Below are 25,925 nucleotides of genomic sequence, written 5' to 3'. Positions count from 1 at the left end.
TGTCTCTTAAAAATACACATTAAAATTTTTAAAACAAAACTAGGTGAACAATCCAGCACTGTTAAGAAAATGAAAAGACAAGCACAGACTGGGAGAGAATATCTGCAAAACACACATCTGATAAGGACTAGTAACCCCAATATAGAAACAACTCTCAAAACTTAATAATGATCCAATTTAAAGGGCACAAAATATTGAACAATTCACCAGAGAAAATACATAGATGACAAATAAGGCATGAGAGATACTCAACAAGTCGTTAGAGAAATGCAAATTAAAGCCACAATGAGATACCACACTTACTAAACATTTAACTAAAGTTACACAAGAAGTCAGTCATGGGATGTCATGCACAATCTAGGAAATGTAGTCAATACTACTGTAATAAGTTTGTTCAGATGGTAACTAGACTTATCATGGGGATTGTTCCCCAATGTATAAAAAAGTCAAATTACTATGATGTACACCTGAAACTAGTAAGATACTGGATCTCAATTATGCCTCAAGATTTAAGATTTTTAACCGGAAAAAAGACAGCAATCCTCAAAGTACGTCCCCTGGCCCATGACAGCCATCTGAGCCTCTTCCAGGGCTTCCACAGGTCCGAGCCCTTCTCAGACGTTATGCACCTTTTCCGTATGAACACCCACCCTCATGCTGCAAAAGAAACGGGGGATAAAACTGCTGGTTCTTTTTTGTTTAAATTGCTGGTTCTTTAGCACAAATCAAGCAGTGGCATGAAACTACTTAGAGTCATTTCAGCCTTCCATGCCGTGCCTTTCAGTATTTAAAACAAAACAAAAAGCTTCACGGAAGAATGTCCTTGACAAAGCAGAAACCGAAGACTGAATTTATTGAGTCTTGTCTTTGGGGCGCACAGCTTTTTAATTTCTGTGCGACAAAAGTAAGTACACATAAAAGGTTTCAAACGGTTGCTGGCCTGGTCACCGAGGCTGAGAGGCCTCGCAGCGTCCCCGTGAGTCCCGGCCCCCTGACTTCCGGCCCCGCCCCCCGACTTCCGGCCCCGCCCCACCCCCCAGTACTGTATGGCTGCGTCCAGAGCCTCCACTCTTTCCTCCCTTCGCGGATGCAGGTAAGGGGGAAGATCCGCTTCCGGAGGGCACTGAGGCGGATACCCACAGAAGGATTCAATAGAGAAACTGCAGGCCGACCGCGGAGGATTATGAGAAAAAGAAGCCAGTGAAGGCATCTAAGAACATATTTGGCCGCAGTGATGCTGTAGTTAAGCACTCAGAATATGGAGAATTCAGTTACAGGGTCACCAGCGCAAGAACACAGGCCAGTTCCTCCTAAATTTTTTTTAATGCTTATTTATTTTAGAGGAGGCGGGGGAGGGGGGTGTGAGGAGCAGAAAGAGAGGGAGACACGGAATCCGAAGCAGGCTCCAGGCTCTGAGCTAGCTGTCAGCACAGAGCCAGATGCGGGGCTCGAACCCCAAACCATGAGATCATGACCTGAGCCTAAGTCAGATGCTTAACCAACTGAGTCACCCAGGCGCCCCCAGGCCACTTCTTCCTAGAGAATGGACTGGCTAAGGAAGACGAGCTGAAGGTTCATAAAGTGTTTTTGTTTTTTTTTTAATGTTTTATTTATTTCTAGGAGAGAGAGAGAGAGACAGCATGAGCAGGGGAGGGTCAGAGAGAGAGGGAGTCACAGACTGAAACAGGCTCCAGGCTTTGAGCTGGCAGTCAGCACAGAGCCCGACGCGGGGCTCGAACCCACGAACCGCGAGATCATGACCTAAGCGAAAGTCGGACGCTCAACTGACTAAGCCACCCAGGCGCCCCATATAATGTTTTTTAAGTCCTTTTTGCTCACTTGAGCTTAAGTGAGGATTTCCTTGCAATGAGCAGAATTTCCCTTCTGTGCCTTCTCACCTCACAGCCTGTATAATGTAACCATTTGGGGTCTGCTTTTAACTTGGACTAGTGTAACTCAATAAACTGAAAAGAGGAAAAATGCAAAAGCTTCAAATGGTTGTCTTAGGAAAGAAAAGCTAAACTAGTCATTTTTGTTTATTTTTGAGAAAGAGAGACAGAATGTAAGTGGCGGAGGAGTGGAGAGAGAGGGAGACACAGAATCCCAAGCAGGCTCCAAACCTGGGGCTGTCAGCCGGAGGTGGGGATCGAACTCACAAACCGCGAGATCATGACCTGAGCCAAAGTCGGACGCTCAACAGATGGAGCCACCCAGGTGTCCCTAGTCACTTTTTTTAAGTGAAACATTTTAACATGAAAGAACAACTGACATAAATGATGGTAATTCTGACTTACGGATATGAGCTATTTTATAAAAAATGAAGTGAGGCTGTCACTTCAAGGAAAACTGTGCCAATGTTCAAATTCAAGCTTTCGAATCAAAATTAGAATTTTGGAAAACTTATACTGGCTACTGTGAGTTGTTAATGTCCCAGATCTTAAAGATATTCCTGATAAGAGAAATGGTAATATTGATTACTGTGATTTTTTAAATTTTAATGTTTATTTTTGAGAGACAGAGCATGAGTGGGGGAGGGGCAGAGAGAGAGGGAGACACAGAATCTGAAAGCAGGCTCGAGGCTCTGAGCTGTCAGCACAGAGCCCAACATGGGGCTCAAACTCACGAAACATGAGATCATGACCTGAGCTGAAGTCAGACACTTAACCTACTGAGCCACCCAGACACCCCAATGACTGTGATGGTTTAATACTATATAATGAAATGTGTCAAAAGTGGGAAGATATGCAGAACTCAGTGAACCAATATTTTTCAAGTGATACATTCATGATGTTTCAAAACCCACACTGAACAAGGAAAAGAGCTATTCAAATTACAAAGACCAATAGAGTTTAACTTAGTAAAATACAAAAAGTTGATTGCCATGGTTTTAAAATTCCAATTTGCAACTAATATTTAAGAAATTGCCACCTGTTGAATTTAGGTGACACATTAAAATATCCACAATTACGCGAATAGGCTATTAAAGTACTCCTCCCTTTTCCAACCACATATGCAGAGCTTTATGGCATAAGAAAATGAAATGAATAGATTAAAGATAATCAGGAAAAGAAAATATAAACAAAGAAGTTCACATCCAGCAAAACTAGTTTTCAAGTATAAAGGGCACAAACTGAATCAATGTACAGGACTTCGGAGAATACCATTCCCATGGGCCCTCCCTGAGAAATCTTCGGGAGAAGGAGCACCAGACAACAAAATGACTACACAGACTTTAAATAAAGACTGGTGGTGAGCATTAAATAAACAAAATGAGAATTAAACAGGAGAGGGTTTGATATATGATGGCTATGTTTGACAATGTAGATTTAATATATTTAAAAGCAGAAGTGAGGAAAAAGAACATATGCAAAAAATGTCATTGTTTTCTTCAGTAATTATACTGGTGAAAACTTGCTGGCATTATTATCCTGAGGCTGCCGTGTCTGTGATGTGGAGAAAGCAAATGGGCAAATCCAGGACCTAATTCTGTAATTCCTGGTGTCAGAGCCAGGACTGGCGGTATGGAAGAAAGGAGATATAGATGCTCAGATTGATGAAGTAAAGTAATACGTTAGAGTTCTGAATTTGCCTCAGATATATCAATATGAAACCTTGAGTTTCTCATCTCGCTATACATGTTCACTATACTGAAAGGCCCAGAAATACCTCTAGCAACTAGATCGTAGTCTTGACATGCTCTTTCCACAAAAACAATCCAACACTTACTGAGAAAGTGGCTGACTTCAGGTCTGGGGCAGGGAACATATGAAGTGGGCCTGATACATCTGCGTATTGGTCAGGAAGGAGACTATCAAAACTACTATGGTCGTGAAAGGACCCAGGAGCCGAAGATAGGACCATTTGAATTTCAGTAAAAGTAATACTAGTGATGAATTAAAAGTCATTAAATAGGTTTAAATTCATGAATTTATAGTGTTTTTTAAAAATTCTAAGCCACCTCCAGAAGATGTTAAGAAATCAACTAACTTTTATTAAGTAATTTAAGACATACAGAAAAGTTGCAAAAACTGGACAAAGAATTCTTATGTCCTTTTCATCCAGATTTCCCAAGTGCTAACATGTTAACAACATAATGTATTTGCATTATCATATTTTTATAGACAGCCAGATAGATAGATAGATGTTAAATTGAACAGAGAGCCTGTTAGATGGAGGGGACTCCAATGCTGTGGCAGCCTACCTAAGCAACCAAAAATTGAAGCCTTCAGATGCCCCCAAATGATGAAACCAGAATACATGGACAACGAATCACAAAGAGCAGACTTGGCTTTTAAGACACAGACAATCAGGGGGCACCTGGGTGGTTCAGTCGGTTAAGGGACCAACTCCTGATTTTGGCTCAAGTCATGATCTCACGGTTCATAACATCAGGCCCCGTGTCAGGCTCTGAGCTGTCTGCTCAGAGCCTGCTGGAGATTCTCTCTCCATTCTGTCTGTCTTTCTCTCCCTCTCTCAAAGATAAACATTAAAGGGGCGCCTGGGTGGCTTAGTCGGTTAAGCGTCCGACTTTCGCTTAGGTCATGATCTCGCGGATTGTGGGTTCGAGCCCCACATCGGGCTCTGTGCTGACTGCCAGCTCAGAGCCTGGAGCCTGTTTCAGAGTCTGTGTCTCCCTCTCTCTCTGACCCTCCCCAGTTCACGCTATCTCTCTCTCTCCTAGAAATAAATAAAAATTAAAAAAATAAATAAATAAATAAACATTAAAAAATATGTATATAGCCAATCAGAGGATTTCCTTTCCTTGCTTTTCTCTCTTGTATATAGAAGCCTTTCCCTGGCACTCCGGGTTTGGCAGGGCCCCATTCAAACTGATTCTTGCTCAAATAAATTTCACAATTTTTAACATGCCTTAGTTTCACCAATATCATATAATCACATATATGTAATTGTCCCTGAAGTATTTGGAAATTGCAGACGTGATGTTCATTTACCTCTAAACACTCAAGTATCTCCTAAAAACAAGGGTGATCTTTTTCAAAGACACAGTGCAATGATCAACACAAGGACAGCGTACAACACTATGATTTAATCTACAGATATTAAAAATGTGCCAATTGTGCCCTTGGTGGCCCTTAAAACAAAAGGAAAATATTTTTCTGGCCCAGGACCACATTCTGCCGTGAGCTGTCTTGTCTCTTTAGTCTCTTTGAATCTGAAACATTTCTCTCTCAGCCCTTATGTTACTTGACTTTCATATTTTTGAAGCATACAGACCAGTTGTTTAATAGGATGTCCCTCTGCATGGATCTGCTATTCCTCATGATTAGATTCACGTTATTAATTTTGGTCACAAATGCCACAGAAGGATGACTGTGATCTTATACATCGTATCAGGAGGCACATGGGGTCCATCTGTCCTGCTATTGGGGGTTTTACCTGTGGTCACTCGGTTAAGCTGCTGTCTGCCAGACTGCCTCCTTATAAAATTACTACTTTTCTCTTTGTAATTCATGCAGCCTTTTGTGGAAGATTATGTGAAACCATGTAAATGTTTTGTTTCCCAAATGTCATACCTTCACATATCTCACTTTCAAAAACTGGCAAACAAAGAATCAGGCATTTATCCTGACTTTTTTTTTTTTAATGTAAACTGTAACACTATATAATCAAATAGAAATGAAGAGAAATAGCTCTTTAAAAAGTATTCTAATAAATGAAAAAAGTTTCAGAATATCAATTTTCAGCCCCAAGAAGTTAATGGTCTAAGCAATAAGTACACACAGATGCCAGCATCCCCCACAAAAAAAGAAAACCAGACAATTTTGTGACTCCTGATGAAAGAATACAACACCACATAAAATCTTACCAAAGGGACAAAACCTGAGTCTGACCAAGCCACTGGATATGTCAGTTTCCAAGAAAGACAGATGATAAAAGGAACATGTTGAAACTGGACCATCAGGATGTGATTAGCAAAACCGGACTGTGGGAACTTCTACAAGTCAAATAGCCAAGCTCTTCACCAGAAAATATATGGAACAGAAAGAGATTAACAGAGGATCTGCTGATTATCAGAGACTTAGAAAATTTAGAAATTTTCAGTGGGCAATACAAAATGTCTAGGAATGCACACTTGGGTGATAAATCTAAAAAGAAATGAAATACAGTAATAACTATAAAAGTCAAGATAGTGGTTACTTCTGGAGAAGGGAGAAACAGTTGTGATGTGGATACGGTATGATACGAAGGTTCCTGAAAAAATTAAAAACATAACTACCAAATAATCCAGCAATTCCAATTCTGGGTATTATAAGCAAAGAAAATGGAAACAGGATACCAAAAAAAGATATGCACCCCCATATTTATTGCGGCATTATTCACAATGGCCAAGATACGGAAACAACCTGAATGCCCAGCAACCGATGGATCAAGAGAATGTAGTGTCTGTGTGTGTGCGTATGATTAGTCACCCATGAGAAAGAAGGAAATCTTGCCATCTGCAACAACGTGGATGGACCTTGAGGGCAATATGCTGAGATAAGTCAGTCAGAGAAAGACAAATAGTGTATATCACTTATTTTTATGGAAAGCGAAGACAGTTGAGCCATAAAAACAGAGAGTAAAATAATTACTGAGGAAAGAGGTGAAGGGGTGGAACAGATGCTGCTTGAGGGTACGAAAGTGCAACTCTAGGGACTGCAGACAACCAGACTGCAGTAAAACACCAATCTGCTAAGACACCAGAGCTTCGTTATTCCCACCACAAGACAGAGCCGACAGTTCCACGACGTGATAGGGGTGCTGGCTAAAGCTAGCATGACAACCATACTGTCAAACATGTTGTATATCGTAAACTTACATAATGTTACATGTCAAATATATTTCGATAAGAAAACTTACTATGACCTTTGGAAAGCAACAGTTTTGTCAAGAGCTTTAAAATGTCGCCTTTGATCAGGAATTCCACTTTGGGAAGCCGTCATAAAGAAATAATTCAACAAAAGAAGAAAAAATTTTACGTGGTTATTTAAGCACTTAAAGGTTATTTGTACAATTTTAAAAAGCAACAAAAAGGTTAAGTAAATTATTCTTTATGCACTCTCGGGGATATGAATCAGTCACTGACTTCATAATTATGTAAATTATGTGGTGACAGGGCAGGGTAATCATACAATATCAGGTAGGGGAAAGCTCAGAGGAAAAGGCCATGTTCCATGCACTTCCAACTAAGCACAAATAACTATACACACGAGACAAGAGTATAAGAAAACTATATTGTGCACAATTCCCCAAACACAGTATGATTTCTTCAAGTGGTGTATCCTCTGCTCGGAATGTTCTCACACACATATATACTCATATGTCCACACAATATACGTACACACACACAAGGAGATGTCCACATATACATTCAGATGCACAAACACACCCACAGACTACACATATACATACATGAGTACACATTCACACGCACACATATATGCTAATATGCAGTCGGCTGTGGGGTGAATTGGGTACTCCCAAAATTCAAATATTAAACTCCTAAACCCAAGCACCTCAGAGTGTGACTGCATCTGGAGATAAGATATTTAAAGACATACTTCAAGTAAAATGAAGTCTTTGGAGTGGGCCCTAATCCAATTTGACTGATCTCTTTAAAAGATTAAAACACTGACAGCGACAGAGGGAAGACCACATGAGGAAACAGGGAAAAGGCGGCCATCTACCAAGCCAAGGAGCAAGGCCTCCAAGGAACCTAACCATGCTGACCCTTTGAGCTCACACTTCCAGCCTCCAGAACTGTGAGAAAATACATTTCTGTTTTTAAGCCAAAATAATAATAACAACTATAATAAAGCCAAAATAATAATAATAATAATAATAATAATAATAATAAAGCTAAAAGCTGGTCCTTTAAAAGCACTAACAGGGGCGCCTGGGTGGCTCAGTTGATTAAACAACCAACTCTTGATTCAGCTCAGGTCATGATCTCATGGTGTGTGAGATAGAGTCCCATGTTGCGCTCTTGCACTGTTAATGCAGAGCCTGCTTGGGATTCTCCCTCCCTCTCTCTCTCTCTCTCTCTCTCTTCCTTCCCTGCTTGTTCCCCCCATCTCTCAAAATAAGTAAATAAACATTAGCGGTGCCTGGGTAGCTCATTTGTGGAATTTAAGAAACAAAACAAAAAATAAACAAAGAAAAGAAGACACCAATAAAAATGCCAGACTCTTAAATACAGAACTGGTGGTTGCTGGAAATTAAGAGTACACTTATCTTGATGAGCACCGAAAAATGTAGAGTTGGTGAATCACACTGTAGACCTGAAACTAATATAAAAGTGTATGCTAATTATACTTGAATGAATGAATGAATAAGAAAAAATGGGACAGGATATCCTTTGGAAAAAACCTATCAAGACAAGCAATTTTAAAACTCAGACAAAATGGGCAAATCCTAGAAAAATACAACTACCAAAGTAACTCAACAAAAAATAAAACACTTAAAAAATCCTCTTCATATCAAATTAGTTAAAAATTTTCCCATAGAGAAAATTCTAGGCTCAGACAATTTTAGAATTTCAGTCCTATGAGACTTTCAAGGAATAGTTAAACTAAAACACACAGACTATTCCAGAGAATGGGAAAAGACTGAAAACTCTACAGCTTGATTCCATGAGGCTTATATTAATTCCAAAATCAGATAAAGACAATGATAAATACATTTAATGGCCCTACTTACTTGAAAATACAGATGTCTTCTGTGTGTACTGGCACAGAGAAAATCAACTAGTGGAACAGAATAAAGACAAACTAAACAGGTATTAGAGAATAGAATATATGCAGAGGTCTCTTGAATGCTGAGAACAAACTGAGGACTGATGGGTATGGGGTAGAGGGGAAGCGGGGTGATGGGCATGGAGGAGGGCACTTGTGGGGATGAGCACTGGGTGTTATATGGAAACCAACTTGACAATAAGCTATTTAAAAAAAAATATATATGCAGAGGTGATGTGGCATTCTTTTGAGGAAAGGAAGGGCCATTCAACAGAAGAGACAGAAAAAAATTGATAATCAGGGCACCTGGGTGGCTCAGTTGGTTAAGTGTACAACTCTTGATTTTGGCTCAGCTCATGATCTCATGGTTTGTGAGACCAAGCCCCATGTTGGGTCCCATGGAGCCTGCTTGGGATTCTCTCTCCATCTCTCTCTCACTTTCTCTCTCAAAATAAACGTTTAAAAAAGAAAAAAAAAAAACCTGATAATCCACATGGAAGAGATAATAAGAATGGATTCTACCCTATAAAGACCTACACAAGAGTGATTAGCATCTGAAATATCAAAAACAAAATTTTTTAACTTTCAGAAGAAAATATATGTAAATATATCTGTCCTCAATGTAAGAAAGATGTTCCTTAACAAAATACAAAAACACTAACCATAAAAGGCTGATATATTTGACTTCATAAAAGGTGTTGGTTCATTAAAATATACCTTAAAGAATGCAAAAAAAACCAAGTTACAAGCTAGGAGAAAGAACTTGTCAGAAAACATTAATCTCAGTACAAAGACTGTACTGAGAGTAGAAGGAACTCAACAATTCAAATTATATTACAAAGCTATAGTAATCAACAGAATATGGAATCAGCATAAAGACAAATATATGATCAATGGAACAGACTAGATAGCCCAGTTATAAACCCACACACATGTGGTCAAATTAATTTACAACAAAGGAGCCAAGAATATACAATGGAGAAAGAAGTCTCCTTTGTAAGTGTTTCTGGGAAAACTGGACAGCCACATTCAAAGAATGAAATTGGACCACTACCTTACACCATAAAGAAAAACTAACTGAAAGTGGATTAAAGACTTAAATATAAGACTTGAAACCATAAAACTCTTAAAAGAAAACATAGGCAGGGGTGCCTGGGTGGCTCAGTCGGTTAAGCGCCTGACTTCGGCTCAGGTCATGATCTCATGGTTTGTGGGTTCGAGCCCCGCGTCAGGTTCTGTGCTGACAGCTCAGAGCCTGGAGCCTTTTTCAGATTCTGTGTCTCCCTCTCTCTCTGACCCTCTCCTGCTCACGCTGCATCTCTCTCTCTCTCTCTCTCAGAAATAAAAACATGGAAGGAAGGAAGGAAGGGAGGGAGGGAGGGAGGAAGGGAGGAAGGAAGGAAGGAAGAAAACATAGGCAGAAGCTCCCTGACATCAATCTTGGTGATTTTTTGGATTTGACACCAACAGGAAAGAAACAAAAGTTAAAATAAACAAGCAGGACTACATCAAAATAAGAAGCTTCTGTAGAGCAAAGGAAACCATTAACACAGTGGAAAGACAACCCCCCAAATGGGAGAAGATATTTGCAAATTATATATCTAAAAATAGTTAAGATCCAAAATATATAAAGAACTTGTACAATTTAATAGCAAAAAAAACCAATCCAACAATTTTTAAAAAATGGGCAGAGGATCTAAATAGACATTTTTCCCCACGATGGCCAACAGATACATGAGAAGGTACTCAACTCACTAATCATCAGGGAAAAGCAAATCAAAAAAGCACAATGAGATACCACCTCACACCTGTCAGAATGGCTAGTAACAAAAAGACAAGAAATGACAAGTATGGGTGAGGATGTGGAGAAAGGGGACCCTGTTTACACTGCTGGTGGGAATGTAAATCGATGCAGCCACTATGGAAAACTGTATGGAGGTTCCTCAAAAAACTAAAAATAGAACTACCATATGATCAAGCAATTCCACTTCTGGGTATTTAGCTGAAGAAAATGAAAAAAGACTTGAAGAAGATACCTGCATTCCCATGTTCACTGCAGCATTACTTACAATAGCCAAGATATGGAAGCAACTTAAGTTGCTTATGGATGAGTGGATATGTAATACGGTATTATTCAGCCATAAAAGAGGGAAATCTTGCCATTTGCAATAACATGTATGGACTTAGAGGGCATTATGGTAAGTGAAATAGATCACACAGAGAAAGACGAATACTGTTATGATCTCACTTGTATGTGGAATCCAAAACAAAAACTGAGCTCATAGATAAAGAAAACAGATTTGTGGTTGCCAGAGATGGGGGAAATGGGGTGGGCAAAATGAATGAAGGGGACCAAAAGATACAACCTTCTAGTTATAACACAAATAAGTCATGGGGATGGAAGGTATAGTATGGTGACCACAGTGAATAATACCATACAACATATTTGAATGTTGCTAAGCAAGGAGATTTTTTTAAAATGTTTATTTCTGAGAGAGACAGTGTGAGCAGGGGAGGGTCAGAGAGAGAGAGGGAGATACAGAATCCGAAGCAGGCTCGAGGCTCTGAGCTAGCTGTCACCACAGAGCTCAAAACGGGACTCGAACACATGAACCGTGAGATCATGACCTGAGCTAAAGTCGGACGTTTAACCGACTGAGCCACCCAGGCATGCCAAAGCAAGGAGATCTTAGAAGTTCTTGTTACGAGAAAAAAAATTTTGTAACTATGTATGGTGATGCATATTAACTAGACCTATTGTGATGTTCATTTCACAATATACACAAGTATTGAATTATTATATTGTACACCTGAAACTGAAGTAATATTGTATGTCAAATACATATATAAATTAGTTTAAATGTTAGAGTTACTGTGCTATGGTAAATAAAATCCAAGTCAAACACCAGAAGTTACAAAATGCTTAAAGGATCTATAGACCCACTCAAGAGGGAGAGAACATAGTCTCGAACTTGGGAGAAAGCCTTAGGTTGAACTACGTGAAAGAGGGTAAGTGAAAGACAGACATTGTCAAGAAGCAGGATGAATCAAGGAGAAAGCAAATTAGAGAACGACAATTTCAGGGACTGGAACTAATTCAGAGCTCCCAGAATTTACAAGGAAGTTGGAAAAGTAATTCATTACTGACCCACTATGCAGTGCGACAGAGTAAGAGTTAGTAAGTTTACACTTCTGGTGAATAGCTTAGGTCATAAAACTCAAATGGACTTTACACTAAAGGTAAAGGTTTGAGGCAGGAGAGAGGCAGAATTAGTAAGATAAAGAAATAACAAAATAGAAAATCATAATAATCATAATGAATATTGGTTTTTTTAAAAAAATTTTATTTTTGAGAGAGAGCATAAGCAGGGGAGAGGGGCAGAGGTAGAGAGAGACAGAGAATTCCAAGAAGGCTCTGTCAGTGCTGTTAGCACAGAGCCCGACATGGGGCTCGAACCCACGAATGGGGATATTGTGATCTGAGCCAAAACCAAGAGTCAGATGCTTAACCAACTGAGCCACCCAGGTGCCCCTAAAATATTAGTTTTAATCATTAAAACCCTAAATTGCCCTCTTGCAAAGATTATTAAATTGGGACATTACTTCACAAAGTGGATTAATTAAAAAAAATACATAAGATACAGTATTAAAAACAAGAGGGAGAAAAAAACCAATGGCAAGTCAATAAGAAGCAACCCAATAGGTAAAAAACATATTTCACAGAAAAGAAAATAAATGCAACTGATAAACAGATGCCCAACAATACCAGAATTCAGGGAAATTCAAATCAAGAGCACAATGTGATGCTATTTTACCCTTAAGACATGTAGAAACACTAAAGGTTAGAGTGAGTGACCCAACAGAGGCTCTCATTGATTGCATGAAGGTAAATTGGTAAGATCACTCTGGAAAAACAGTATTACTAAAATAAATTTGAGGGGCGCCTGGGTGGCTTAGTCGGTTAAGCGTCCGACTTTCGCTTAGGTCATGATCTCTTGGTTCGTGGGTTCGTGCCCCTCTTCGGGCTCTGTGCTGTCTGCCAGCTCTGAGCCTGGAGCCTGTTTCGGTCTGTGACTCCCTCTCTCTCTGACTCTCCCCTGCTCACGCTGTCTCTCTCTCTCTCTCCTAGAAATAAATAAAACATTAAAAAAATAAATAAATAAAGTTGATTATTTGCATAGCCTAAGACGCCCCAGCAATTTCTCTCTGAGAGAAACTTAGGTGTATTTGTAGGAGACATTCACTGCAGCACTGCTTTTGCTAATAAAACAAGGGAAACCCAAGCATTTATCAAAGAATAATCAATAAGTGAATCTTGATACATTCACACAATAGAATACTGTACGGAAGTAATATGAATAATAGCGAAACAAAGCAACATGGGTCACTCTTAGTACCATAATTTTGAGTGAAAACCATGTCTCAGCAGACTTTTTTTTTTTTACAAAGTTAATACACAAGCGAAAGAAAACACTGTAACTGCTTAGTCAAAGATATTTAAGATAAAAAAATTTAAAGAAAGGAATCATGAATACAAAGTTCTTGATAATATTAACTTGATGGTGGGGAAGGGGGAAAAGGCAATGCACGGGTCACTGATGAAAAGTACGAGAGGTCAAGAATTACAAGTGATCCAATTCTGTAATCTGTATATACAGGATAATCCTTCTTTGGTATGTACATACTTATGTCTTTGCAAATATATTAGTAAATGCCCAGAAATGGAATTTGTGAATACATATGTTGAGCATTTTGAAGATTTTCCCCAAGTGACCCCCCAAATGGCTACAGCAGTTTATATTCCCACCTGTAAAGTATCTTAGAGTGACCTGTCTTCCATCTCCTTACCAAAACCCAGTATTATCAAACTTTTGGGTTTTGCCAGATAAGTAGTATCTCATTATTTTGATTTATATTTAAATATGGACGTGACTGAGGACCAAGCAAATTGGCCATTTGTATGTCTCCCTTTGTTCATAACTGTCTTCAAACTGTTTTAAGAATAATCCATCTTAAGGGGTGCCTGGGTGGCTCACTCAGTTGAACATTCTACTTCAGCCTAGGTCATGATCTCATGTTCATTGGTTCAAGCCCTGCATCGGGCTCTGTGCTGACTGCCCAGAGCCTGGAGCCTACTTCTGATTGTGTCTCCCTCCCCCTGCTCGCACTCTGTTTCTGTCTAATAAAAAACAAAACAAACAATAAAAATTGAAAAAAAAAAAATCCACCTTACTCCTAATATTTAAGAGCTTTTTATTTGTGCATTGAAGAATATAGCCCCTGCTTATAATGTGTATTTTAATTATTTCACCCACGACTGTGCTATGTATCTGAGGTAATGGTATATTTTGCCATATTTTACTATTCGTTGTGTCAAGTTTACCAATCTTTTCTGTTGTAACTTCTGAATTCACAGGTTTGTAGTGGATAGCTCTCTAACATAACTTTCTAAGCAGGAAGCTCTGGAAAAGAACGCACTAGTTCATTTTTTTTTTTTTTTAATAGTTTGTTGTCAAGTTGGTTTCCATATAACACCCAGTGCTCATCCCCACAAGTGCCCTCCTTCATGCCCATCAACCCCTTTCCCCTCTCCCCCACCCCCATCAGCCCTCAGTTAGTTCTCAGCATTCAAGAGTCTCTCATGGTTTGCCTCCCTCCCTCTCCCTCACTATTTTTTCCCCTTCTCCTCCCCCACGGTCCTTCGTTAAGTTCCTCCTAATCCTCCTATACGTGCAAACATATGGTATTTGTCCTTCTCTGCCTGACTTATTTCGCTCAGCATAACACCCTCAAGGTCCATCCATGTTGCTACACATGGCCAGATTTCATTCTTTCTCATTGCCATGTAGTATTCCATGGTATAGATAAACCACATCTTCTTGATCCATTCGTCTGTTGATGGACACTTAGGCTCTTTCCATGATTTGGCTATTGTTGAGAGTGCTGCTATGAACATTGGGGTCCATGTGTCCCTATGCATCAGCACTCCTGTATCCCTTGGGTAAATTCCTAGCAGTGCTGGGTCCTAGGGGAGTTCTAGTGTTAATTTTCTGAGGAACCTCCGCACTGTTTTCCAGAGGGGCTGCACCCGTTTACATTCCCACCAGCGGTGTAGGAGGGGGCCCAAGAACGCACTAGTTCTATCACTCCTAACCATGGAGCTTTACTCATGTTTGATGCCACCTCAATGCAGGTAAAATAAATGAATGAATGAATGAATGAATGAATGAATGTAAAACCTCCAAAGACAACATCAAACTTTTAATGTGTAAGTATAACCCCAACCTAGAAAAAGCAAGGTTTGCTTCTGCCGTGGTTGGGACTTAGACGCCAACCCCAAAATGGTATAGAATAGTACGCAGAGGTAATGAAAAGGAAAGGCCTTGAAGCTTCCACACCTGATTTCAACACACATTAATTCAGTCATGTACGGCCATGTGCAGGTAAGAAATAAAAACGAACAAAGAAATGAAAAAATTCATGAAGCAAAAGGAAAATCCTGCATAGATGCTTAAACTTGAACTTGCAGTATGTACCCCCCCTAAGGGCATCATCCTGCCTGTTGGGCTGCCTTGGAACTTACACACAGCATTGCAGAGAGCAGGAGGCGGGCGCCCGGGTCTCAGAAACCTCCACGGGGCGCTGGCGCCGACCAGCAGGCAGGTGCGCCCCCTCGGCCGTGGCCCCGACAGGACGAGCCCTTCACTGCTCTGCTCCTGGGGGCCCGCAACTATACACAAGCACTCCACGATTGCAACAAAAACCACGATTATTTTCACTCATGGAAGTGGTTTATGAATTTTAGAAAAGGAAAACTTGAAAATGTTTGCCCTAGTCGTTTTCTAATTTCCCCTTGGCCCACTAGTAAAACTGCCAAATATATGTAATTGTGTAGCTGATTTCATTTGCCCAGAATTACTAGGCTCAGCTCTCCTGCTCGGGGCAATCAAACCTTCCTTTCATCAAGCCAACAGCCACTATCAGTACTTAATTTTTCATGTGTCCACATACATTTTAAAAGGAGAGAAAATGATCTAAATAATGGTGATTTAAGTTTTTAAAAATGTGTCTACTAAGAGGTTTCTTTCATTATTATTTATTACTGACAAGAGCTTTGCCTTCTCTGAGTGTTTTAAGATATTTACTGCCTATAGCACTCCTTAGCTCCTGTGTTTTCATGTCATCGTCAACATCTGAGGGCAACCAGAACAGAAGCAAAAACTTAAGGTCAAAAAGTTAACGCTACCACCACTAACCTGCATGAGCCCCACTCAGCAGTTGTCAGTTTAATATCATTGGTGGTGTGCACCGTCCACCGAGACTGAATTAGTCCAGGCCGGTGAAGTGGGCGCTGGGTTACGTTAACTTACTTATCGGTCAGGTTATTTACTGAGATACTGTTAGCAGTAGCATATGCGGAGGTCCACGGCAGGCCAGCTTGCTTTCATCGGTTTGCATTAATATTGACGACACTGTCAAACAACGTCTATTAAGTAATGCAGGCATCCAAAATTGATATTAATTAATAACAATAAAGGCTAACATTTATTTAACATTCATGAACTGCCAGGCACCTTAAGGACTAGCAACAACCCCATTAAGAACTATTATTATCCCCATTTTATAGATCTAGGAAATTATGGCCCAGAGGGTTAAGTCACTAAATTTAAGGTCACACAAATAGTAAATGGGGAGATCAGAAATCTCAACCAAGCTGGCTCCAAAAGTAATACAGACAATAAGAATAAAATATAAGGACAACCCAACTCACTAATAGATATGCAGATTTAAAAAAATTCACGATTCCCACTGTTATAATCATTATATAACTGACTCCCCAGGAGGAGTAAAATTACAAGCTGTTGAATTGTGTGAGCATAAAGGGTAGTGAGGGAGAAGTGGAATACCTTTAATTTACAAATGAAAACTGGTTAGAAAAAGCAAAATTGTAAAAACGTGTTAAGTAACAAACTAAAAATGGGGTGGTAGAAGGAATCTGGGAGTCAAGAATATTGAGCAGTCTTCACACTAGCAATAAGATGATCAGATGAAAACAACCTCACAGATTTTTCTGAGCAGATTCAAAGTGATCTAGAGAGATGGAAAAAAAAAACCCACATACTTCCAGGCTGTGCTTGTTAATGGTTCCGAAAAGGAGCTGAGGCTTTAATCGATATGATCAGTAATGGAAGTTAGTAGAGAATTTAAGAGGGTGGTGACGGATGCAGTAAAAAATGGCAGAGAGAAAACGACCAGGCTAGAAGTAAATAAGATTATTTTAAAGTCAAAGAATTCACATCTACTGATGAAGTAAGATGGAAGGTAGGCAGGAATTCAGCACCAATAGGACGTCTGCACTGTCACAAAGATACCTGCAATAGGAAGTAAGAATGTAAGCCGATGACACGCTGAAAATATGAAGACATCATCTAACTGAGCAAAATAATCAAGACTTCAGCTCCATGAGGCTGATGATGAAGATGGCTACTTTGGTAACTTGGCTCAAACCTTTCTCCAACATTTTGCACAGAAAAGGGTAGCTAGGAAAGGGGAGAGCTGCTATTACTGAGAATCTAAAGTCTGAGAGTAAAATGGCAGAAATGATTTGAAGGCCAACAAAGATGAAAATACCGCAGCTGGCTAGAATTAAGTTTGAGACTCACAAGTCAGAGGAAACCTGTAGCGTCAGTACTTTACAATTTAAATTCCCCTGACAGACTCCAAAATAAGAAGTGGGAATACTAATCTATGAATAGACATGCTACGAACATTTGGTCTCAAGTGGCAATTCTTTTCGAAAAATGATCTATATTATGAGCCTGGCGGCATGATTCAAAGCCTGTAACTGTAGGATTTATGACAGCTGAGGCCACCACGGACTTTTAAAAGAACTAAAATTTCTCAAAAAGTTCCGAAAGCACATTAACACAGAAATGCTACCTGCTGCCCCCTCCTTTGTTGTCAGTAGACAGAAAATGCTCCCTGGATGAGAACAGTGTCAAAGCTAACTCCATCAAAAGGGAAAATATTAACTTAGCAGCTCTGAGTCACAGACAGAAGCAGTATTCATGGCAGCAGTGGAGTTTAATCACACCCCAGTGCTGAATGACTAATAATGGGTCTGCCTGAAGCTGGCTGATTCCCGGGAATAAGAATGACACGTTCATATTACAGCTTGATATCTGTGCTAGAAAATGTTCAGGCCCAGAATGAAGCTGCACACTTCTAGGGAACACCATGCACTTTGTAGTCCGTTGTGGACAGCATCCTGTCCATTCATTCGTAGAGTAACGGCCTGCCCATCCTAACCCAACCATGTTAGTTCTTTTTTTTTGTTTCGTTTTAAGTTTTTTTGAGAGAGAGAGAGAGCCCACAAACCGGGGAAGGGACAGCGAGGTGGGGAAGAGAATCCCAAGCAGGTTCTGCACCACCAGTGCATGACACGGGACTCAAACCCATGAACTGTGAGATCATGACCTGATCCGAAATCAAGCATCAGACGCAAGGCGCCTGGGTGGCTCAGTCGGTTAAGTGTCTGACTTTGGCTGAGGTTATGATCTCACGGTTCGTGGGTTTGAGCCCCGTGTCGGGCTCTGTGCTGACAGCTAGCTGAGAGCCTGGAGCCTGTTTGGGATTCTGTGTCTCCCTCTCTCTCTGACCCTCCCCTGCTCACGCTGTCTCTCTCTCTCTTTCTCTCAGAAATAAATAAAATATTTTTTAAAAAGTATAAAAGGATCTGAAATGCCAAAGGATAGTCTCTCTCTTATCCTAGCAAGTATTTTATTGAAATATTATTGCTGTGGTTTTCATATGATCCTGTCACGGCTTAATTTTCTTTTTTATTGAGTAAAATTAGTTTATGACAACAGTGTCAAACAACACCTGATGACTAAGGGAACACCTTCGCTTCAGACCCTGAAATGTGATCACCACCCAAGGAAGCTATGGCTTCACCCTGTTTCTGACTCAAGAAAAAGTTTAACATACTGAGGTGAGTCGTCTGTGATATGTACAGAGTAACTCTGTGGTAAACTCTGACATGTAAACAAAACTCATGGCCATCCCCTCAATGTTAAAATGAAATTTAGCACAACCAGGAAATGGAGTCATCTCGTCCATCACTTACTGTATGTCAGCATTTCCCCAAATTTTTCCAATGGAAGATGGAATTAATACGGACTATTAAGAGAGTTCCATGGTAAGTGTGAAATGGCAGCCCTATCCGTCTGAGGGCATCACCATGTGTTTTAAGTAGTAAGGCTCTGAGAAGTCGTGCGTAAAGAAATTGGTTTTGTCAACCCAGTGTTTCCCATACTTACTGGATTACAAAATTGTTTTGTTTTGTGGAACATCAGTGGCATCTGGGAAATGCCAAAGATTACCAGTATACATGTATTAATTACTTGTAAACAATTAAAATATAACATCCAAAACTAAAATCAGATTTCTTTGATGACTGCAGAGAACCAAAAGAACCTGCAGTGCCTCAGGTCGACAAATGCTGGTGGACAGCTTTCTCTGGAAAAAATGACAAGCAAAACCCCATTTACTATATATTCGGTGACGCCAGAACTACAGAACCAACCACGTTTTGTGGTGCTGTCACTTGGCACATAGTTTTCATAAAATGGATAAAAATATATCAATATTTGGACTGACAACATTTTAACCATACTTATTTTAAAATTGATTAGAAAACACCCAAATGTGTGTGACGTCATGAGCTCACCACCTTAGTAATCATCTCTCCTCGGGTAATTGACTACTTTGGGAATATCTACTGTTACCAAAACAATGGCCCCTACTGGAGATGATTACAATACTTACCACATTACAAAAAGAATCCAGACCAATGCTATGCACATAACTTAGTACATTCTGGATTAGACCAAGTAAAATTTAACAACAAGCTGAACAGCATTCTATAAAACAAAAACAAAAAGTCAGTTAGGCTAATTCTGTTTTTCTATGCTATGGACTCATAGTGAGAAAGAAGAATGTCTTAGACCTTGCTGACTGAATCCAATCTGAATTCTTTAAAGTTTATCTACATTTACCTTAAGAGAAGTTCTTTGGGTAACTTTTTGTTAATAAGGCCTTCATCGTTATTTGAGAAAACCTAAAAGAAAAAACAAAACACAGACATTGTTAGAGTGTTCCCCAATTAAGGGGAAAAAAAAAAGCTTACATGTTTTTTAGATCGTAACAGTCCTAATTACTGTTCTACAGACATGATGACACTTATTTCATGAAGTCACCACACTTTAATATTAATGGATATAAAAGAGTGTATACCCTATCACCATTTCGTAAAAATGCAACACAGCAATTTCTATGCAACATAGTATTAGAAGCTCTAGCCAAGGCTATTACATAAGAAAAATAAATAAAAGACATCCTGATTAGAAAGGAAGAAGTAAATAGCTTCTGCTCACAGATGACTTGATCCTGTATATGAAAAATTCTAAGAAACCCACAAAAAACCATTAGAAGTAATCAAGGAGTTTAGCAAGGTTACAGAATATACAAATATGCAGTATTTTTATACAAAAATAAATTGTAGGGGTGCCTGGGTGGCTCAATCAGTTAAGCGCCTGACTTCTGCTCAGGTCATGATCTTGCAGTTCATGAGTTTGAGCCCCACATCAGTCTCTGTGCTGATAGCTCAGAGCCTGGAGCCTGCTTAGGATTCTGTGTCTCCCTCCCTCTCTGCCCTGCCTCCACTCACACTTTGTCTCTCTTTCTTTCTCTCAAAAAAAAAAAAAAAAAAACCATTAAAAAATTAAAAAATTAAATTAAATTGTATTAGCAATGAACAACCTAAAATGAAATGAAACATGCTTTGTTTTTAGTTTTATTTTATTTTAAAGAGAACGAGAATGCGAATGGAAGAGAGGGACAGGGTGGGGGGGGAGAGAGGGGGAGAGAGGGGGGGAGAGAGAGAGAGAGAGAGAGAGAGAGAGAATCTCAAGCAGGCTCTATACTCAGTGCAGAGCCCTACTCAGGGCTTGATTCCCCCAACCCTGGGATAATGACCAGAGCAAAAATCAAGAGTCAGACGCTCAACTGACTGAACCACCCAGGTGCCTCCTGAAAATGAAATTAAAACAATCACATTTATAACAGCATCAAAAGAATAAAATATTTAGGAATAAATTTAACTAAAGAAATACAAGACTTATATATTAAAAAGTCACACAAAAACCACTGTTGAGAGAAATTAAATACAACAAACAAAACACATCTGATGTTCATGAATTGGAAGATTTAAGACTGTTAAGTTAGCAATGTTTCTCAAATTGATCCACAGATTTAATGAGATCTCTATCAAAATTCCAGCTATTTTTTTTAATTGAAGAGTTGATCCTAAGATTTATAAGGAAATGCAAGGTGTCCCAAAAGAGCCAAAATAATCTTGAAAAGGAAACCTAAGCCAAAGAACTCACACTTCCTGATTTCAAAACTTACCACAAAGCTACAGTAACTGAAACATCATGGTATTGGCATAGGATAGAAATACAGATCAATGGAATGGAATGAAAAGTCCAAAAATAAACCTTATAGTTATAGGCAATTGCTTTTGGACAAGGGCATTAGGATAATTCAATGGAGGAAAGAATAACATTTCAACAAATGGTGTCAGGAAAAGTGGTGTTTACATGCAAAACAATAAAGTTATACCCCGACCTCATATTATATTAAAAAATTAGCTCAGGGGTGCCTGGGTGGCTCAGTCAGTTGAGTGTCGGACTTTCGCTCAGGTCATGTTCTCACACTTCGTGAGTTCAAGCCCCATGTTGGGCTCACTGCTGTCAGTCTGTCAGCACAGAGACCACTTCAGATTCTCTGTCCCCTTCTCTCTCTCTGTCCCTCTCCAGCTCGCACTCTTTCTCTCTCAAAAAACAAACAAAACATTAAAAAAAGAATTATAAAAAATTAACTTAATATAGATCAAAGACCTAAAAAGAAAAGTAAGAGCTAAAACTATACCCTTTAAAAGAAAACATAAGCATAAATCTTGGTGATCTGTATTATGTAACGGTTTTGTAGACATGACACCAAAAGTACTTGCAATCAAAGAAAAAATAAACAGGACTTCAACCAAATTAAAACAACTTTGTGCTTCATAGGACATTATGGAGAACGTGAAAAGACAATGCATAAAACAGGAAAAAATGTTTGCAAATCACATATCTGATAAGAGAATTACATCCAGAATATACAAAGAACTCTCACAATTCAACCAAAAGAAAAATAAACCAGTTTAAAAATGGGCATGATGGGTGCCTGGGTGGCTTAGTTAAGCATCCGACTCTTGATCTCAGCTCAGGTCATGATCTCCTGTTGAGCATGGAGCCTGCTTAAGATTCTCTCTCTCCCCTTTCCCTCTCCCTCCCCCCGTTCAGGTGTGCATATGACACTCTCTCTCAAAAAAAAAAAAGAATGGTGTAAAATCTGAATAGACATTTCTGCAAAGAAGATATACAAATGCCAATAAGCACATAAAAATAAGTTAAGCATGATTATTCACTAGGGAAGGGCAAACCAAAACTACAAGGAGATACTTCCCAGCCACAAGGATGGCTAAAATAAAAGATAATAATAATGGCAAGAATGTGGAGATACTAGAACCTAAAATGGTACAACCACATGGAAAACAGTCTAGCAGTTCTTCAAAGGTCAACCATAGAGCTACCATACAAATCAGCAACTCCAACAATAGCTGAAACAAAAACACGTTTCCGTACAAAAACTTGTACATGAATGTTCACAGCAGCACTACCCATAATAGTAAAAAAAAAAAAAAAGTGAACACAATCCAAACATTAACAATTAATAAGTGGATAAACAAAGTGTGGTATATCCATACAATGGAAAATTATTCAGCAATAAAAAGGAATAGAGTGCTGATGATATACTACAACAGGAATGACCCTTGAAAATACTGTGCTACATGAAAAAAGACACACATAAAAGGCCACGTATTGGAGCTTTACATTAAACATCCAGAAAAGGCAAATCCGTGGAGAAAGCACATAGATTAATGGTCAGCTATGACTAGAGTGACTGCTGATGGGCATGGAGTTTCTTTTTAGAGTTACAAAGATATTCTTGAATTCGACAGTGGTGATGAAGACACAACTTTCTGAATATACTAAAACACAGTGGACTGTACATTTTAAATGGCTGAAATTCACAGTACATGTGTAATATCTCAATTTAAAAAATGGATTTTAAAACCCACTGTTTTGTATAGAGGTTGTTCATGTGACTTGTCATTTCTGCCGAGAGCCATGAGATGCAATCATGCGGACTTAGTGGGCTTGTACTCTCTATCTGGCCCCGGGATCAGAATTGGCCCCTCTGTTCCTGAGACCATGAAGGGTTAATGGGCCTCACATTCCTCCTTGAGCTCTCTGGGATGGGTCTGGGAGGGAAGAGGAATATACAAATGCCCAGGCTCTTAATCGTGAGATACTATAAAAGAAACAGAGAAAAAATAGCTCGCTCAGGACTGCACATAAGCAAACTTAATAACTAGCCACAAGTCATACATGGATAGTGCATCTATTGCCCTGACAGGAATAGCTAATTGGAAGTCTCACCTGAGGGGAGGATGCTGTGCCCAGGACCCTCAGTTGGGACTCCAGCCAGGCTGCTTACCATGCGGCTTCCCCAGCCAGAAGGGTGCATGCTGTGTGTACCTGATTTGATGTATTCGACCTTCTTTGTTCTTCCCTATACTTCTCTATATATGTTCACTGTAATTGTTCAGTTCTTCATATGCACTTTCCTTTGTAATTAATGAAGTCTTCCTCCATGAAACTAAAAGCGAGGCTATCATGAATTCTTATTATTTAGAACACCCACATATATCCTAATCCATTAAACTACAGATGTAGAAAGTGCCATAAATAGTATCCAACACTCATTTTTAAAGTACTTTAATGACTAATCTTAGTGATGTGTGTGTGAGTACAGGAGTGCTGACTACACGGGCCCTACCGCTGGCCCTCCACCTTGCCCCCCACCCCCGGGGCACACAGGTGGCACCACTTTACATAACCGGTGGAGACGATGCGCAGAGCCCACTTGAGATCCCTAGCATGGATCCTCTGGTACACAGATGATGTCACTTTAGGTAACCACCCTGTGACCACACCACCATGTCCCTTGTTCTATTAGCTTTGAGGTCTGAGCTGGCTGGAGAATGGGAGTGTGGTACCCTGGATCCTCCATCCACCGGCTGGCCCAATACCCTGTCAAGCAGCAACCCTGAACAAAACTCTGTGTAAGTGGTATGGGGTAGCTCGTTTTGAGTTTCAGTATTAAAGTGACTTCTCAATCTGCAGGATACATTAGTAACCCTCCTCCACCTTCTAACAGGGAAATACTAACATTTATGAAGTGCCTACTGTATTCCAAGCTCCATTAAGCACTGTGTTAGATAATTTACCTTTTTCTAGTTCTTTGAAATGTAAAGTTAGGTTATTGATTTGAAATCCTTCTTTTTTTTTTTAAATCTATTATTTATTTGAAAGAGAGATATCTTGATCAGGGGTATGCAGGGAGTGGGCGGGGGTGGGGGGAGACAGAGAGAGAGGGAGAGAGAACCCCAAGCAGGCCACATGCTGTCAGCCTGATGCAGGCCTCAATCCCACAAACTAGGAGTTCATGACCTGAGCTGAAATCAAGAGTTGGATGCTTAATGGACTGAGCCACCCAGGTGCTCCCTTTCTTTTTAATGTAGGCATTTACAACTCTAAACTTTCCTCTGATCACTGCTTTAACTGCATCTCATAAGTTTTGATATGTTGTTTTCATTTCCATTCACCTCAAATTATTTTCAATCGCTTCTCGGCCTTTTGGCTAAGATCAACTGTAGCACCTCAAATTATTTTCTAAAATCCTTTTTATTTCTTCACCCATTTGTTGTATAAGAGTGTGCTGTTCAATTTCCACATATTTGAATTTTCCACGTTTCCTTTTTTGTTTTTTCTCTCTGGCTTCATTCTATCAGAGGTCAGAGTTCTCTGATGTCAATCTTTTGAAACTACTTTTGTGACCTAATTTAAGGTCTACCCTGGAGAACAGAGGTTCCATAGAAATAGGAATAGGTTCTGGGGCACCTGGGTGGCTCAGTCAATTAAGTGCCCAACTTCAGCTCAGGTCACGATCTCAAAGTTCTTGGGTTTGAGCCAAGAACTCAGACTCTGTGCTGACAGCTTGGAGAGTGGAGCCTGCTTCAGATTCTGTGTCTGCCTCTTTCTCTGCCCCTCCCCATTCTGTCTCTCTCTCTTAAAAATAAACAAATATTAAAAAAAAAAGGTGCCATGTGCACTTGAGAAGAATACATATCCTACTGCTGTTGGGTGGATTGTTCTCTATATCTCCGGTAAGTCTATCTGCTTGATAGTGTTCAAGTCTTCTATCTACTTATTGACCTGCCGTGTAACTGCCCTATCACTGAAAGTATGGTACTGACGTGTCCAACTGGTGTTGAGGATGATGGGGAATGACACCATGACAATCTTCACATACCTAAGTAGCTGTGAGAAGGATGGGCTTATTTTCTGTTATTACAAAGATGAGTATGCTACAGGAAATCAAAAGAAAGCCAGAGTAGCTATACTTATATCAGACAAACTGGACTTTAAATTAAAGACAATAACAAGAGATGAAGAAGGGCACTACATAATAATTACAGGGTCCATCCACCAGGAAGAACTATCATAAATGTCTATGCACCAAATATGGGAGCACCTAAATATCTAAACCAATTAATCACAAACAGAAACAAGCTTATAGATAATAATGTGCTAATAGCAGGGGACTTTAATACTCCGCTTACAGCAATGGATAGGTCAACCAGACTGAAAATCACTAAAGAAATAATGGACTTGAGGGGCGCCTGGGTGGCTTAGTCAGTTAAGCGTCCAACTTTCGCTTGGGTCATGATCTCGCGGTTCGTGGGTTCGAGCCCTGCGTCGGGCTCTGTGCTGACTGCCAGCTCGGAGCCTGGAGACTGTTTCAGAGTCTGTATCTCCCTCTCTCTGACCCTCCCCTGCTCACACTGTCCCTCTCTCTCTCTCTCTCTCTCTCTCTCCTAGAAATAAATAAAAAAATATTAAAAAAAAAAAAAGAACAATCAAGGCAAAAAAAAAAAAAAAAGAAATAATGGACTTGAAA

General features: G+C 39.7%; 1 protein-coding gene and 1 pseudogene across 2 annotated transcripts in view; one reads left to right on the top strand and one right to left on the bottom strand.

Annotated features, from left to right (window-relative positions):
* FBXL2 (F-box and leucine rich repeat protein 2) overlaps window positions 1–25,925 on the bottom strand; it is a 118,509-nt gene that overhangs the window by 59,336 nt on the left and 33,248 nt on the right. For both annotated transcript variants that reach the window (XM_039253744.1, XM_039253745.1), the window contains exon 2: window positions 19,793–19,854. In XM_039253744.1, the coding sequence (XP_039109675.1) occupies window positions 19,793–19,854 (62 nt within the window). The remainder of the gene's footprint in view (window positions 1–19,792; window positions 19,855–25,925) is intronic.
* LOC120246277 lies at window positions 24,586–24,724 on the top strand (annotated as a pseudogene).

Source organism: Hyaena hyaena, unplaced genomic scaffold (assembly GCF_003009895.1).
Source record: "Hyaena hyaena isolate Hyena2069 unplaced genomic scaffold, ASM300989v1 scaffold_459, whole genome shotgun sequence".
Taxonomy (NCBI): Eukaryota; Metazoa; Chordata; class Mammalia; order Carnivora; family Hyaenidae; genus Hyaena; species Hyaena hyaena.
Note: the sequence above shows the minus strand (reverse complement) of the source record. Positions and strands in the feature narration are given on the sequence as shown.